The sequence below is a fragment of the Hirsutella rhossiliensis genome (assembly GCF_020360975.1).
Source record: "Hirsutella rhossiliensis strain HR02 chromosome Unknown scaffold00013, whole genome shotgun sequence".
In the NCBI taxonomy this organism is placed as follows: Eukaryota; Fungi; Ascomycota; class Sordariomycetes; order Hypocreales; family Ophiocordycipitaceae; genus Hirsutella; species Hirsutella rhossiliensis.
Genome location: NW_025408679.1, coordinates 1,139,940 through 1,154,283, shown reverse-complemented (window position 1 = coordinate 1,154,283; position 14,344 = coordinate 1,139,940). Strand labels below are relative to the sequence as shown.

Here is a 14,344-nt window from a genome sequence, read left to right as displayed (position 1 = left end):
CTATACGTATACTAGAGCCTTAAAGGAATCTTTAGATTAAGTTATATAATAGCCTAGTTATGCTTTTTAGCGCTTCTATGCCCTTTCCTTTTACGTAGACCGAAACTACTAAAACGCTTCTTTCCGGTAGTCGGAGCACTACTACTATAAGATCGGCCGATAGAATCGGAATCTATACCGCTTCTATGTTATATCGCACCTAAAGTATACTATAGATCGGCTAGAAGCCGTCGCTTATATACGTTAGCAATATTTTCGTTTAGTTGCTATATATTATAGGGCTTATTACTACCTTACTATCGATTATCCTAGCGTATAGTTCGGAGACCGCTAGCACTCTATAATCCTTAAGGTCCTTATTATTTATTAAACTCTACTATACTAATTCCCGTTTTTCTATATTATGCTATAAAATACTTAGTATCTTATATATTAGAGTATATACTTCGTATATAGTAGTTCCGGCTAAACGATTCGTGCGGTCCGCTATATAAAACGTACTTAGGCTCTACTATATAGCACTCCCTATAGTAATAACCCCTACCGGTATACCTTCTATATACCTAAGGCTTCTTATATCTAAAGGCTTTATAACCTATTTCTTAATAGTTAAAGTACTATATCGGTCCCTTATAGGGTTTAAATAAATTAGTATACGCCGACTCTTTAGCTAGATTAAAGTACTTACTATCTAAAAGCTTCTTTATATTAGTCTTTTTCGTTACGTAGACTACTATAGACCTATATACTTTACTTATTTCCTTCTTACTTAGCTAGGTAATCTTACCGATCGAGATATTATTTTCCGCACTAAGAGCCTCGGCCGTACCTTATAAGATATTGCCTTCTCTATCGAGGATCGCGATATAATTAATATTATCGACTCTAACCGGTAAAGCTAATCTCTTATTACTCGAGCTCTAATTACTACCATTTTCTACGTAGCTTCCTTAACTTATTATAGCTTAACTTTATCTCTATAAATAACCTTAACTTACTTTATATTTTAAGAGTTCCTTATAACCGCTATATACCTCTACGTCGCTTAACCTTCCTTTACTCTAACCTTATTTTTAATAGCTTACTAAATCGAGCCTATCTATACTCGGCCTCTATCCTATTCCTCTACTTAGGATATATCGATTATATAGAAAAACTCGTTCGCGGTAAATTCTATAGTATTACTAGATAAGAGCGACTAGGCGGTGCTTTATTATAGCGACGGCGATAATCGCGTAACCTTAGCAAACGTTTTAGGCGGGGTAACCGCTACGCCGGCGACGATAGCTTCGAGTTACTTTCGGACCTACTTAAGTTAGTCGTTTATCTACTACTTTATATCTCTTAGATAAATATTAAGTTCTCGGCTAATAGTTCCTTGCTTTTCTACTTCCTCTTTCTATTTTCGGATTGTCTCTTACTATTCGCGGATAATCTTATTTTGCTCTCTAAGTGCCTCTTTTAATCCTCGGAACTCCGTATAGTACTCGTCTAGCAGCTCCTAAACCTTCTCAATCACCGCCGCTTCTTCTTAACTTCTATTAATATTTTTATTTCCCGGTAGCCTCGCGCATTCGATTTCACCGGTTTCCTTTCTTATCGCTCTTATCGCATACCGGCTGCTTTTATTCAACTCTTTTGCTGTCCTATCGAGTAGCTTACGTTTCACGATTCTGCCTCCGGTCGGCGACGATGAGGGGCCGCGCGGCCCAACCCTAGGCCCCGCACTCACTAGCATGCTCATGCTGCAGACTCAACCACCAACAAAACTTTTCCGATTCAATAGAGAGGTAATAATTCAAGCTTTTAGAGAGATCCTTAGAATCCGCAGAATGTCCAATCCAGAATGTCGGTAGGTAGGTAGGTAGGATTTATTTCGCCCGGAGGGAGGTCCCTATAAGGCCTTTACACAGTCTAGAGTACAGTTCAGCACGTTTGTTCCTTGACTCCCCTAGTAGAACGCGCGCTCCCAGAATGTCGGTGTAAGTCCGGCGGGTCACGGGATCCGGCAGATCACCGGTAAATCCCTTATTGGATTTACTAAATCAAGGAGATATGCGACTCACTAATTTATCAACTTTTGTAACAATGAACTCATGATGGCTTATGAATTCTCTGCTTACAAAGCTTGCTCATGAAAGATTTTCATATTTTGCCCGATAATCATTTAGGCAGGTACGTAATTTAATCTTAGGCAAGATATGTAGATATTTTATTTTATACAAATTGGGGGATTAAGAAGATTCTATCGATATCTCGCCTAACTCACTGGCATTGTTAAAATGAATCTAGTCATTTTTTCCATGCGAGAGGCAACTGCCGGCGAACAGGCCGAAAAATGAGTAGATTCCGTGTAAGTAAAGCGGGCCAGATTCGTATGGGGCGGCACGTTTGTGCAGAGTATAAGGGGGGTTGAGCAAAAGGGGTGTGTTGGGGGCCCGGATAACGCACGAAGCTTTTCCACCTTTTTGGTTCTAGCAAGTCGCCTTATAAGCTGACCATTGACGGCGTTCGGTACGGGAACTTCAATAGCAGAGATTCGAGACCATTCTACGAGCTGCTTTCCCCTAAATCAACTAAGTTACAATATTCTAGGAAATTTGTCACCCTATTTGTTAGACACTTTACTTTAATCAAACGCAAACTGATGGTAACACCGTCAAGGTATAAGATAAGAAGTAAACCTAGCTTGGTCCTTAGTTTAGTTTTTATCAATTCGGCACTCGCGCCGAGTCGGACTTAGTAGGCAAATGTACTTCGTATATAACCTTCGGGTTTAAGAAACGACTTCCTTTCTATCTTAAGCCACAGGAAAGCAACGGCAGCGTTATGTGCGCGCTATAAGCTTTCCGGAGCCCATAAAGGAGACCAAAGCAGGATATCAAGTACGAAAGATCTCTGACGGTGATTATTGATCCTATAGGATGAAATGGGAGGTGCCGAGGAAGATCAAAATAGCTATAGCTTACTTAACAATCCCACAAAGGGACACATGTCTATGCAGATGCCACACCCAATTCCTTAACGACATTCTTATTTACCTTAGTTCTAATCGTGGCGTCGTCGCTTGACACGCCGACACACTCTAGGAGATAATCCTGGCAGCCGTCAACAGCATAATTGCGCAGCTTGGCCTTGACAGTCGTGTTATTGCACTGCGTGTTGTGAAACCAAGCGGCACTGCGTGTTGTGAAACCAAGCGGCACTGCCAAAGTTGAAATCGTCTAGCGTCACTAAAGAGAGTATCTCGCTCTTAACGCCATCGGTGATCGTGTCGGCATTTGGAAGCTTAGCGATCTTGCTAGGGACCTCAGGAAGCGCCTGTTGGGTATAGAGAAGGTTAAATTTAGCTATTTGCATGTTGGCAGTGCCTTGCCTAGCTCGACCCGGAATGATATTATGCTTGAACTGGAAACTAGACGACTCGAAAAGCATAAGTGAGACGAGGCATGCCGCTTCCTGAACACAGCTGATATTATAGCGGCGGAAAGACTGGAGGATCCAGGGTGCAGCCATGGCGGCAGTACGGCACCCACTAAAGGCGTCGGAGTAGCTCTTGGTCTAAGGGCTAATTCGCTTAATGGCAAAAACGAGATCGAGCTAAGCGGCCGAAAGTATTACCCGGCCGCTGAGGAAGTATAAGACAATGGGTATAAGGCGTATCTTGAGCTCGATAGAGCTAGGATAATGACGAAGAGAGGAAGAGAAAGGACGGGAAAGATATAAGTTTAGGCCTTTTCGGCCTAAATCTTCTTTGGGCCAGTTTCTCACGGAGGCATAAGAGAAGGAATCAAAATTAAGAGCGACCAATAACTTCGAATTTTGAGGGGACCGAACAAACTTAGGAATAACATATGCACTGTACTAAAGAACAATGAATAGGGGCGCAATCACGACGGAGCAAAGAGTGAAGAACTAGAGCCAATGATTGATTTGGTGATCTCTGAAGAGCCATTTGATACTTGAGAGGCGGGATCCTTTTAACGTAATAGCATCCTCCCGTTTCTGAGGCTCACCTCCAAAATATCTCGGAGCTCTGCTTTAGCCGGCGCGTGATAGCATCGTACTGTAGATTTGTATAGGTGAATCTTTAGAAATCAGCAATCTGAACCTTTCTCCCCTGCCCCGTCATCGCTTAGTAGACCGACATCCTTGTTGCACTTCTACGGTAATGTTAGAACGTATAATTTCTGCTGCAACTCGCAGAGCCCCGGCATACCTTTCGGTCCCCATAGTAATTAATAGCGGTGTTGGCAAGCCTTGGAGTAAAAGGCAAATGATTAACCTTGAGAGGGGGGCATAGTACGACGGGCCAAATGTCGCTTCCTAGCATGGCATATTTAAAACGAGGGGCCAGATGTCATAGCTGGCTCTGGTTCGGGTCTCGCTCAGCTTCCATATTTGGACGATCTTGGGGAAGATGTTAATGTAGGCACGTTTTTGAAGGAAAAGGCTCTAACATGCATGGAAACTCGTGAGAAAAGATGGACACGAATCCAGGGTGGTCAGTCGATATCGATATCGATTTGACCGCTGATCGATATCGTATCGATACAAGGATCGATATCGATGGTAGTCAATCCGACCTTTATCCGGTCCGTTTTCCCCAGACAGAGCCACTATGCATAATTATCATAATTTCAGAAATGGGACCTAAAAACGAGTTTAGCTTAAACCGATGACGGTAGGACTTGCTTCTTTCAGTTATGTATGCCCGGGAAATTGGATAGTTCGTGCACATCGATATCGATCGATATCGCTAGTCGGTATCGATATCGTATCGATCGTATCGATGACCACCCTGATCGCAACCCCCACTTCACTTTCGCTCCGTGGTTCCAATCAGAATTCCCCACGTTCACAAGGGGAACACGTAGCCAGAAGATATCTGCACAATTTGGTGTTCTCTTCCAAGGATTGCCACTGGAGCCTGAATGATCAGTGCCCCATGTTTTTAGGCGCGCGACACGCAAGCGCCTCCCTCAGTACAGCCAGTAACTTAGTTGGAATCAACCCGCCATTCACCGTGGTCGAGCACTAGGCCCGTGACATAGAAGCACTTTGGTCTGCGGCAAACAACAAGTACATACTAAAGTATATATACTTCCTGCAATTTCCCAGCCGTCTATCTACATTTCGTCTATCTACCGGACAGCCAGATAGATAGATATATGACCCACATAGACCTTAGGTAGTTAGATGTAGATCTATATCTATCTCATCTACATGTCATCTACATAAGTAGATAGATTTACCAGCCTGAATGATAGTATCATTCTTGCTTAATTCAACACTGCCTATTAACTCACTACAAACACTCGAGTGCACTCTCTTCACGCCCCAGGCGCTTTGACCTGCAGCAGATCTTCCAAACCCGTTTTCTGGTGCCACTTGACCCGCATCTGGTCCCTCACTTTATTCACGTTCTCGGCACCGTCATTCCATGGGTCAATGTGGACCCTGAATGGCGCCTTTCCTTGTCGCGCACCAACTACATCAACAACAGCCTTAGCAACGTCGGTGACATCGCCTTCCGCGTCACCCTTCTCCATACCCTTCATGGAGCGCTCTGCTACCCCGTGGTATGGCCCCTCAAAATAGGCCTTCTCGATGGCCTGTTTGGAACCCTTACCGGCGTGCGCAAAATGGTTTGTTCCAGATGTAAAGACACCAGGAACCACAATGGTTGTGCTGATGCCCCATTTGCTCAGCTCGGAAGCATAGGAAACTGCCAAAGAGTCCATGCCTGACTTAGCAGCAAAGTAAGGGCCCAAGAACGGAGGGGTTCCACCGCTGGTGCTGCTGGAGCCGATCCAGACCAGCTGGCCCGTTCCAGCCTTGCGCATGTGAGGCAGCGCAGCCGAGTTGACGCGGTGGGGCCCAAGAGTGTTGATGTCATAGTAGCGCGCCAGTTCCTCGGCCGTGAACGACTCCAGAGGCCCGAAGCACATGTGTCCGGCGTTGTGGACGATGACGTCGAGCCGACCACTCTCCGAGATGATGCGCTTAATCGCTTCATCTGACGACTTTTGCTCGCTGACGTCCAACTCCAGGGGTCGGATGTCAACCGAGTTCTTGGCGCAGAAATCCTTATAATCAGTCGCGACTTGAGCATTTTTGGACTCCAGCTGTCGCATGCTGGCGTAGACAGTGTGGCCGGCCTTGGCAAGATGCAAAACGGCAAGGTTGCCAAAGCCGCTCGAGGTGCCTGTTACTAATATAATTTTGCCGGGCATGATTGTGATTTGATAGCGTAAGTGAGAAGCGTGTAATGATGAAGTGGTCGCCTGGTACTTTGATGCTTTGTACGGTGGTTGGAGTGGTTTCGTTGGAGTGAGTGTTTTATACTGCCGAGTTTAGAGTTATTTTCGCATTAAAATCCTAGGCAGACGGTTTGCCGAGTCAAATCAATAAATAAAGTTTCCAAGCATAGCTGATGGATCCCCGGGACCGCGGGCTGCGACGGCTGATGAAACAGGGTTTGAGAAGAAAACCGAGCCTAGTTTGAGCAAGTCTTGTATCGCATCGCATGCATGGGCCTGTTTAGGTTAGATCTCGTGTGGGTTGCGACTCTGTTCGTACATCCGGACGTACAGTGAGTCGACAAAGGTGACGAGCACGCTTGGTGTGATATTGCACAAAACTACTCGTCACTTTTGTGGACCCACTGTACGTATACCTTAGTCGCCTAGCACACCCACCTGGATCTAAATGGAAATTGCAAAGGGCCTCAAAGGCTCGGTTTAGCGGCCTCGGCACAGACGCTCGGAATAGACGGCGGTCCGGCAAAGGCACTAGAGCCACTGCAGCATCAATGTAATGTGATGTGAGCAGCGGGTGGGGTAGGTAGGGCCCAGTACGATAGGGCTGCCCCATAGCGGTCCAAGTTGGAGGAGATGTCACCGGTGCGTTCCGCAGCCAGCTCGCTATCTTGAGGACTTCTACGAATAGCACTGATAATTAAGTTGCAGAGCGTACAAACAACTACTTACTAGTCAACTCTTTGAGTGGATATTATTAACTTAGCAGGGGCGCTACTCGGTTAGACCGGACTGCGCGACGATGCTCTCACGAAGGGTATGCTAGTATGTAGAGAAAGGTGATACTCATTAAGTGACTTGTTGTTTGAACAACAATGCTTCTTTACATTCTTATAGTTAACAATGTTCCGCGAGTTTTCTAACAAGACCTGTCTCCAGTAGGCCTGCTCCTTGGTATCCGATCCCACCTTTTGGCCCCACCTACCTCGCTTGGGCTCCGGTTTCTAGGATGTGGTTTTGCATTTGCCGAATCCGGACCCCCAGCCCGGCTCTTCACGGCGCCCCCGGAGACAGTTTACAATTTACAGAGACAGTTGGGTCGGAGAGCCACGTGGTCGTCACCTGGCCCATGTCACGACCCTGCGCGCCAGCGTAGAGACACCAGCGCAGAACCTCACCAGTGTCACGTGCCCAAGCAGCATCACGTGCCCACGTGCGACCTCGTGCTTACCTGAGCGCTGCTGAGGTAACCTCGTGCATATGCACATAAGGGCCAGCTCGGTCGTGTAGTCTAGTCTTTCTTTCTTGCTCCTTAGCTTTGAGTCTTCGTTCATAGTGCCAATACATCTTTATAGCCGTCAAGGCTCGTATGTGCCTGGCCGTAACAGCCCATACCACACGCAGTGGTGCAACGAGGGCGCCGAAGTCCATCAAAAGTAGCAGTATGAAGGCCGCGCTCCAAGAAAATTACACACGCATCGGTTTCCCCGACCCCATGTCACCGTGTTAGCACGTAGAGTGATGAAAAGCCATTGTACTGTAGACAGGATCAATATTCGATCCTAATTTAGCACCTTAGCAGCCTAGAAATATCGGTAGCTAAATGTTGCTAGATGACGTATTCTAATTCGAACAGTAAGACCCTCTACCTGTCGGGAACAGTCATTGGATATGTGTCAGTTGCAGCGCACCTGTTGGAGCGCGTTCCACTTTTGCCTGCATGGCGCCACGGTCTTCGCGACACTACCTAGAACAGAGATGCGTCAAAGCTTCATAGATGTCTATTGCTGTAGGAGCTGTAGCTAGTACCGTGCTTGGCGTGTAGCTATCCGGCCTCTCAGTTGATTTGGCCGCACTACTTGCGAAGCACATTCTTTCAGGCGTTGGGGGCTTATGCCAACGCTGCAGCTCTGAACCCCATTCGCGTGGTTGAGCAAGACTAGCGTCTACAAGTTAGAAAACAATCACAAGCACCAGAAAAGCAGTCTACATAAAGGCATTAACGACAGACTGCGTCTTATTACAAGCCCAACGAAGATGTACATTACTGCTCCATGGGCAAAGACGAAGGATAGCGCTGGCCTGCAGTCTCGAAGCTGTCGACGATCTTGTCGATTTTTGCCACCTCAATCTCTTCCAGCATGACGGCTTGGCCATTCTCCTCGACTCGAGAAACTGCAGTGGCTCCGGGGATGGGAACAATGGTCGGCTTACCAGCCCGGTTACCCTGATATCTGACCCAAGCAATCGCCAGCTGGGCGGGAGAACACTTCTTTTCTTTAGCTAGAGTCTCAACCTGGTTGACCAACCTGAGGTTGTGATTGAACGCATCTGGCTGGAATCTCGGGAATGACGCCATGACTCCGCGATCCTTGATTTGCTCGACGTTCTTGAACCTCCCAGTCAACATCTACACAGATTCGTTAACATAACTTTTGTACGTTTCTTGGAAGGGAGTGCGGGCTTACGCCTCGCCCAATTGGCGCATATGCGGTGATGGGAATGCCGTGCTCGGTGCACGCCGCCACGACCCCGTTTCGGAGAATGTCTGGGGAGAACATACTGAGTTCAACCTCGGCGGCCCAAATCTTGGCATGTTTGGTGGCCTCGTGGATAGTCTCCACACTGCACTCAGAGAGGGCGATGCCGCCGAGCTTCCCAGTGTCGATGTACTCCTTCTGAATTGTGCCATACGTTACATCCAAAGGAACCTTGTGATCCCTCCTCGAGTAGCTGAACAGGTCGAGCTTCTTCTTCCCATCCAGTTGCTTTAGGATATTGTCGAGCGAGCGCCGCACTCCTTCCGGAGAGCCATCGGGTGCGTGGGTAGCCAGGTCCATGCCACCCTTGATGATGAGGGTAACCTTGTCGGCGTCCCCGGGGTATTTGGTAAAATACTTGTTGAGCAATGTCATGGTATTATACTGCTGAGTTCCGTAAAACTCGGCCCCGTTCCAGAGCGTGCAGCCGGAGTCCACGGCGGCCTTTAGGGCATCTAAAGCTTGCTCCAGCGGGGGGGGCTCGGGCCGCCAGGTAAAGCCTTCGATCCTTGTCAGCTGGGCTCTGTTAAAGCCTCATTGCGACCCCAGAGCTTGGTCGGACCTACCCATGAGACCGAACCCCACGGGACCGACTTCCTTGCCAATGATTTGAGGCATTATTGCTATTGTGACAGTATGTATGTGCGAGTCAAAGAGGGAGGTTAAGCACTTGCGTTGAATGTAAAGGATCAAAAGAGTAATATTTGCTTGGGCAGGAACAGATTTCTTTTCCAAGCCAACGGGACTCGAACAGTATTTATAGCATATTGGCCCGACCCGGCGGTGGTCCGGAGCAGGCGCGTGTGGTTTCCCAAGTGGGGATAGCTACAGAGACGTCATGACCCCGCTGCTTTTCTACCAGAAGCCGCTCTCCTCTGACAACTAGCTCTGCCGCAGAACGTTCGAGGGTGTAGGTAGGTCTGCCAGCAAAGGGTTAGGGTTAATAGAGCAAGTCATATTTCAGCCTGGGCAGGGAAACTCAGACGGCGGGCCGGGTAATGTGCTCGGAAGAAAAAAGACTTTCTCTCCGCAAAGGCGTGTTGCACGAATGAGACCTTCCGTAGCGCCAAGATCACTGGCCTTTATAGGAGCTTGCTTGATGCGCGTTGTATTCGTCCTTTGTAAAACACGCTTCTACTAGTCCATGCTACTCCCTGCATGCAATTGCTCTACATTCCCCCTACTCTTAAAAAGAGGGGCAGCCCGAACCTTACGACGGCCTAGCTACGAAAGCAGTCGTGCATAGATCCGGCGTAGGCTTGCTCTTCGTAAGTTGACCTTTATCCCGTGTTTCGGCCGCCGACGCAGTCTAGATCTGTATAGTAGACTGGCGTAACTACTAAACATTTACGGCACTAATGCTCAACTTCCGCGTATAAGAGCTTGCTCTAACCCATGTGCACAAAGCCCTTACGTATCTGCCTTTACCAACTACTCCAACTCAATAACAGCCTCAGCCCTGCTGCTACAAAAATGTCTTCGTATGTGTTACATAACACTGACTGCACCCCTTGTGATCTTGAACTCTAAAAAGGTCCAGAATGGCTGACAGAATGAGTCAAGAAACCCCAAAATGACGATGTTTGTTAAGGTGACCGAGGTCATCGATGCTCCCATCGGTGAAGTCTGGGCAATAACTTCATCCTTCGGCTGTGTGAAGCTTTGGGCTCCGTATGTCGTAAGTTCGAGCATCGAGGGCTTCGGAATCGGCTGTGTCCGAACTATGGTACTCAGCCAGGGTGAAGATTTTTCGGACAGTGCTACTTTCAAGGAGAGGCTTGACTGTGTCGACGTGGTCTCACACAGCATCTCTTATTCTGTGCTTGACGATGATCCAAAAAGAAAAAATTCTCGCGTAAAAATTCGCTTATATGAGACTGACCATGGGAAAACACAGTTTGAGTGGTCTACTGAATCGGAATGGATTGAACCAAGTTACTTGCCCGAACTTAGGAAGGGTCTTGAAGCTACTTATCGTAACAATATCAAGTCTCTTCAGGGCCTGCTGAGCAAAGGGAAGCAGAATTAGATGGCAATTTGTCAAGATCAGACGCTCATTCACGGTGCTGCCTACTGCCTAATAGGCAGTCACGACTAGTCAAGCTGCTGCCTGCAGGCAGCAGCTGCCCTTAGTCTCTCTATTCATGTATAAAATACTACGTCACACCTTGCACTTTAGAGCTGTGGTGCAAGGCGTACAATCAGCCGAAGGCTGCGAGTCTGGCCAACAGTTAAGCAGTCACCGAACAATCAGTACAGTCTCTACAATCATACATTCATTACGTTATCTGCGCCTTGGAAAGTGTCGTTCTTGTCGCGGGTACCATCAAGTAGAGTTACGTAGACCCGTGGCCTATCTTGTACGGATTCTGAGCGAGAACCTGTCGTTTGCGAAGTTGCTGATCCCTCATTTTCATCTTGATTCCTTCCGGCGGCGACGCGTAAGTCAGGTAATTGCGGTCAAACGGGGCATCCAGCATCAGACCCTGCAGCGTTTTCACACGCGAGACGGCCACGTAGCTCAAACCGGTCTAAAAGTCACGGCAGGACAGATCCGTCACGATCATGTCTTCGGTGATGCTCTGCGACTTGTGAACCGTAATGGCGTAGCATATGATCAGGGGAAACTGCGTGCGAGTGCAGAGTGTGGATCCGACGAGGAAGTCCCTGTCTACTGGCAGAATCGGGACAATCTTCCTGCCATCTGAGGTGGTCAGGAATACCGGGCCCGTATACTTGTCAAACTCCATCATGATCACGCAGGGAGGGTCTTGCATGGGGTCAGCTCCAGGCGCCCAGGCGATATCGTACACTGTACCACGTGCGCCGTTGCAGAGGCCAACCGGCTGCCAAAGGTTGGACGTCAGTATCAGGTTTGTCATGAGCGCCTTTGAGCCGATGAAATGCTGGATAGTGGGTGAAGTGTACGATATGTAGCATGTAGACACCCGCTAGCTCAGCACGTCCTGTGCTTCCCTGCGGAGACCCGAGCAGCCGAAAGCTGCTGGACGGAAAATACACTAAACTAAACTAAATTCTATAGTCAAGGGTTTAAGTAACTAAGGGCTATAGGATCTAGCTTAACTGATGACGTCCATCGTCCAAATGTCCAATACCTTAAGGAACTATACTCCAACGCTTAAAACCGGACACAGCGAAAGCAGATAACTGATTTCCATACTATTCTTCGGCTTAACGTTCGGTTCGGGCGGTTCTAGTTCGCGAAAAAATGAGCTAAAAAGAGCTCATGCGCGCCGCATCTTATTCGTACCTAGACTTATCTCTAGCTGCTACTACGAAATTTAGGAAACCCATATTCATAACATGTTTAAAAGTATAGTAATGATCTAATTTATATAATAGTAAAAAATAAACCGTAGAAGTGGCTTTCGATTCCTCCGCTCCAACTACCCAATATCGTCTGCAACGTACAGCTGTGTCGTCAAGTCTTCAATCTTCCCCTTGACTTCATCTATTAATACCCGCTACTGTGCTACGAAATGTCTCTGCAAGGAAAAGTTATCCTTATTACTGGCGCCTCGAATGGCATTGGAAGAGCTTGCGCCGACCACGCGGCTGAGCAAGAAGCCTCGATAGTCATCAACTACCATAGCGACGCGGCTTCTGCTAATAGCATGGTCCAGCGCATCAGAGCCCAACGCGCCATCGCTGTACAAGCCGATGTGTCCAAAATTTCCGACCTTGAAAAACTCGTCGAAGCCGCAGTGACTAAATTTGGCAGACTTGACACTATCATGGCCAACGCCGGCATAATGCCAATGCGCACAGTTGAGGACACGACCGAGGCCGATTTTGACAAGACCTTCGCCATGAATGTAAAGGGACCCTACTTTCTGGTGCAGGTAAGTTGTTTGTCGTGCTTTGCACAATCACAAGTCCCCCCCCCCCCTCTTTTTTTCACTCGTCTCTGACGCCGTTCTGTCATAGAAAGCTGCTCCCCACATGGCGTCCGGATCGTCCGTGATCCTCGTCTCGACCGGCGTTAACCGCAGCACCGCGGTGGCGCCGAACTACCTGCTTTATGCATCTACCAAAGGTGCTATAGATCAAATGACTCGCGTGCTATCCAAGGGGCTAGCAAGTAAAGGCATCCGGGTGAATGTCTCACGAAGAAAGTCAGCAGAAAGGGCATATAATGTAGTAATGAGGTAGTTGCATTGTATTCCGTATCTCCGTCCTCCTCTCTTTCTGACCTAAACCCAAGCCCCTATTTATATCCCTCTTTCGTAGTATAGGTAATGGGCTGAGGGAGGCTGGGTGACCCCAGCCTCTCGACTGGAGACGTTCCAGTCTCAAATAGCAGCTTTTCCAGCCTCTCGTTTGACTTGGTTGACAGCTCCCTTGTTGGCCCAGCTACCCATGTGTGACCCGGCTGACTCAATCGAGAGACGTTCTTCGCGACAGAATGCTGTGGCTCCTGGGCCAACTGGCACCGACCTCTTCTTCAAGGGCAAATCACCGGGGCTTGTAAACACGGTCAAGGGGTTCAGCCCCTTTAATCGACTTGGAGAGCCAGGTGAAATTGCCAGAGTGGTTCGTTTTCTCTCGGGCGAAAATAGTGCTTGGGTGTCTGGACAGGTCTTGGGCATTAATGGAGCCACATTTGTCTGAGGCTGTCACTAGACTACTTCCACAATAGAGCCTTCTGCACGGTACGATAGGAAGAGCAACGTCTTCCCGGCCCTTTCTACATGGCACCTATAGCCCATTATTTCCAGCAGTCTCAGTAGGGTACTTTGCACAGTCGCAGTAGGGACACCTCGTAAATACACCAAATCACAGCCATCGATCGGTGCGGTAACACGCTGGCGCTTAATTCTCTCCCGTAAAGCCCTTATCTAGCGGCGGGCCGTTGGCAGCCGGTAGCGAAGGAGCTTTTGCAGGCCAAGCTAAACTCGGCTAGCTTATAAAAATAGATACTTCGTGCTACTTTAGGACGGGGAATGACAAGCCATAAAACCGCAAGCGGCATGCAACTTTAAGTCCGGTGTCGTTAGCTGTGACAGATACGAAGTACTTGGTGCAGTTTTAGATTGAGCATATGGACGGAAGAGAAAGGCACTTTAACTATGAAACCCCGTAAGCTAAACCAGGCATAGTAATAGTCTCGCTTCTCGTCTCTCTTAATCATTACAACGAATTGCCAACCTATTGTGGCTTGGAGTAATACCGGCCAGCAGCTAACTTCAGTGTAATTAAGTGAAAGTTTAACAGTGGGTTCCTAGAGTACATTTCCGTACAGTTCCATTTGACTCAACCAGAGCGGCGGTCTATAAATGAATATAGAAGTATCGACCGCCTCCGCGAGCTTAATGTACCGAATTTCCAAGCTTCCCCGAAAATGAATTTGATCAAAGAAAGTACGACTCCGTCAGCTCATGAAGAGCCAGACCATCATCATGGCAGCATCCATAGAAAACTACGGTTGGCGAATTTTGATGGTTCCTTTCTTCCATCTGCTAGACCGGAAAGAACTCCGGTCGTGCCGTATTATAAAAACCGAGAGTATCTCTTCGGTGGCTG

The 14,344-nt window shown here is 47.9% G+C and overlaps 3 protein-coding genes across 3 annotated transcripts; 1 reads left to right on the top strand and 2 right to left on the bottom strand.

Moving 5' to 3' along the window:
• Positions 1 to 5,333: 5,333 nt before the first annotated feature.
• HRG_09669 (short chain dehydrogenase domain-containing protein) lies at positions 5,334 to 6,236 on the bottom strand (the record flags this gene model as incomplete). The annotated part of the gene is made up of 1 exon (XM_044868140.1): positions 5,334 to 6,236. One exon carries the CDS (start codon positions 6,234 to 6,236, stop codon positions 5,334 to 5,336), a length of 903 nt encoding a protein of 300 aa, XP_044716721.1.
• A 2,068-nt stretch (positions 6,237 to 8,304) lies between these two features.
• HRG_09668 (aldo/keto reductase family domain-containing protein) lies at positions 8,305 to 9,418 on the bottom strand (the record flags this gene model as incomplete). The annotated part of the gene is made up of 4 exons (XM_044868139.1): positions 8,305 to 8,670; positions 8,729 to 8,885; positions 8,934 to 9,300; positions 9,367 to 9,418. 4 exons carry the CDS (start codon positions 9,416 to 9,418, stop codon positions 8,305 to 8,307), a joined length of 942 nt encoding a protein of 313 aa, XP_044716720.1.
• A 3,017-nt stretch (positions 9,419 to 12,435) lies between these two features.
• On the top strand, positions 12,436 to 12,973 carry HRG_09667 (enoyl-(Acyl carrier protein) reductase domain-containing protein; the record flags this gene model as incomplete). Its single annotated transcript, XM_044868138.1, has 2 exons — positions 12,436 to 12,663; positions 12,749 to 12,973. The coding sequence occupies 2 exons, from the start codon at positions 12,436 to 12,438 to the stop codon at positions 12,971 to 12,973; spliced, it is 453 nt and encodes a 150-aa protein (XP_044716719.1).
• Positions 12,974 to 14,344: the final 1,371 nt, after the last annotated feature.